Source organism: Cyprinodon variegatus, unplaced genomic scaffold, assembly GCF_000732505.1.
Source record: "Cyprinodon variegatus isolate N-32 unplaced genomic scaffold, C_variegatus-1.0 Scaffold4736, whole genome shotgun sequence".
NCBI lineage: Eukaryota > Metazoa > Chordata > Actinopteri > Cyprinodontiformes > Cyprinodontidae > Cyprinodon > Cyprinodon variegatus.
In genome coordinates this window covers 1-2,601 of record NW_015155189.1, presented here as the reverse complement: position 1 = coordinate 2,601, position 2,601 = coordinate 1, and the positions used below count along the sequence as shown (strand labels likewise).

The following is a 2,601-nucleotide window of genomic DNA, read 5'->3' as shown; positions in this document are numbered from 1 at the left end:
GTGTACTATTCCTTTAAATTAATGCAGGAGCTAAGTGAATAAATTAAAACTCAAGTGGCTTAATACAAGGGGGCTTTCACTATTTTCCTCAATGTTTTGACTGCTTTGTCCCTGAAAACTACAATCTATTCTCATCATTCCATTCCATCGTAATAACCTTAAAACTAAAAAAAAGTTCTATCAAATTTTATGAAAAAATACTAAACAACAACAGTTACTCAAGGCTGACACTCTTGGCCACCCTTTACCATACAGACGTGGCCAGATGTTTGCATATTCTTTTTTGGGGGATTTTAAGATTTATACGACCTGTTCTTTTTCACATGTTACAATAATTACAATAATAAAAAATAAAACAAAACATAAAAGAAGCAGATGTTATTAGATTAGAATTTAAATTTTTTCTTTTCGATTATCTCTCCTCATAATTTCGCAATTGCAGTATGTTAGAATGGTTTATTGCTACTTTTATCGATAAATAAATGGGGGAGATGAGTAATTTAAAGTCTTTGATTTTGATATTCTGACCTAATGCCATAGGGGCATGAATGTATACCTCTGAGCAGGATAAAAAGCTAGTTTAAGAAATAATGCTGTATTGTTTTCTAAATATTGCTAATTTAATTATTACAGAATATCTTAGCCATTGGGAGGCCTTTTTTTTTTTACTTTACACTTTTGTGACATGTTCAGGAAGAAAGCATTTTATCTAGGTGATTTAAATTTGTATTTATGGTAAGCCAAAAAGTTTAGACCAAAACAATTATTTATACTTATTTTCGCTTATTTAAGCAGTTAAAGCAGTAGTTGCATGTTTGCTGCATGGGCAAATTACTGTGGTATTAGAGCAAAAGCAGTCTACTAGAGAAACAGAAATCCAAATGTATTAACCCGGATTCCAGGTTTTCCTACAGATCAAAGAAACGGAGACAAAGAGTTTGTTATTCGCAGAGCTGCTACAAATAGAGTCCTGAATGTGTTGCGTCACTGGGTGTCCAAACACTCGCAGGTGAACTTCACCCCCCTCTACTCTTTTTTCTGTAGCGGTACAATAAGACCTGTTTAATACCACCAATTGTTCCTGTTTGCTTCATTAGGACTTTGAGCAGAACACAGAACTAAAGATGCGAGTAATTGGCTTCCTGGAGGAGGTGATGCATGACCCAGAGCTCCTGACACAGGAAAGAAAAGCAGCTGCAAACATTATCAGGTTGGTTTTCTTTTCTTCACTGGCGTGTCATTCCAATAGTTAAATCACATGTCTATTAAGAAATGGTGTAGAATTTAGCAGGTTTGGAGGTACCTAAAATGTGGTGACAGAAAGAAACAGCGTCTAGTTTGAAATTCAAGGTTAAAATGTGATTGGACAGCATTAAAAATGTACAGAAGATAGAAAGAGAGGTACCACTACTGTAGACAAACTGGAAGGATAATATCGTGACATGTGGTCTGACCAAATCTCTCAACAAGCCGGAATGTTAAATAGGTTGGTAGCTCTGAAAATATTGCATAAAAACTAAATCCTCCTTAAAGAATCCTCTAAAATAACAGTACCTTCTCTTTGCACATAGGACTCTGACTCAGGAGGATCCTGGAGACAGCCAGCCCAGCATTGAGGAGATCACACAGATGGTAAGAGTGAGAAAATTTCTTGAATCCAGCAGGCTGTTATTTAGCTGTGATTCCTGTGTTAGGATTAATAATGACTTTATGACGTGTGTGTGTTCAGGCCATGGAAGAAAGTAAGACAGAACCATTTGAAAACCACTCTGCCTTGGAGATTGCTGAGCAGCTCACAATGTTGGACCACTTGGTCTTTAAAGTCATCCCGTATGAGTGAGTAGCCTACTTGCAGATCTCAGCACAGCAAAAATGAAAGATCTTTAGATCGAGGGGTTCTAAAAAGGACAAAGCTCAATTAAATGCTTGTTTTTTTAGTTTTTTATATTTATGGTGATGGGTGTATTTTTCCCCTCCACAGGGAGTTCTTTGGACAAGGCTGGATGAAGAATGACAAGAATGAAAGGACACCATACATAATGAAAACAACCAAGCATTTTAATGATGTATGTAATAATGTTCCAATTTTATATCTTCACATGGATCTTAATTATTTAGAGCATGATTGAAATGTTTGCTGATATTAGTAATTCAGTTTAAAACAAGGTCATAGCAGACTATTTATTTTTTTTATTTTTTTTACTTGTTTCTCTCATCTTCTTCCTAACAATAATCTCTAGAGTCAGGTAAGTTTTCTTTGAAATTCAGCTCAATAATTATGTTGTAATTTGAGTAGGTATTAGTTTTGGCAGCTTCAGGCAGTTGAACTACTGCTAGAAGATGAAATCAGCCTCTTAACAGAGCAAGCCAGCAGGTGGAAGCAAAGTAAATCTGATTCTTTGTCTCTTAAGGCAGTCCCTTCACACTGGGGTTGGAGGTAGAAGTCTCAGTAGAGACTCCCAGACCTAGCCTGGGTGCCAGTCCGAACTTAGTCCCGCCCACAAGGTTTGAGTTCGGGGAAGTTCGGTCTGGCTCTGCTCCATAGTAGCGCGAGTATTAAAGCCCACTGTCAGGCGATCCAATCAAATTGTCAGGGCGGGC

The 2,601-nt window shown here is 37.1% G+C and overlaps 1 protein-coding gene across 1 annotated transcript; it reads left to right on the top strand.

The window, feature by feature from the left end:
* Positions 1-488: 488 nt before the first annotated feature.
* Positions 489-2,070, top strand: LOC107081408 (ras-specific guanine nucleotide-releasing factor 1-like; the record flags this gene model as incomplete). Its single annotated transcript, XM_015369590.1, has 5 exons — positions 489-1,009; positions 1,098-1,210; positions 1,572-1,632; positions 1,730-1,836; positions 1,982-2,070. Coding segments are annotated over exons 2-5 (343 nt in total), but the record flags the coding sequence as incomplete, so codon positions are not given.
* Between the last annotated feature and the right edge of the window lie 531 nt (positions 2,071-2,601).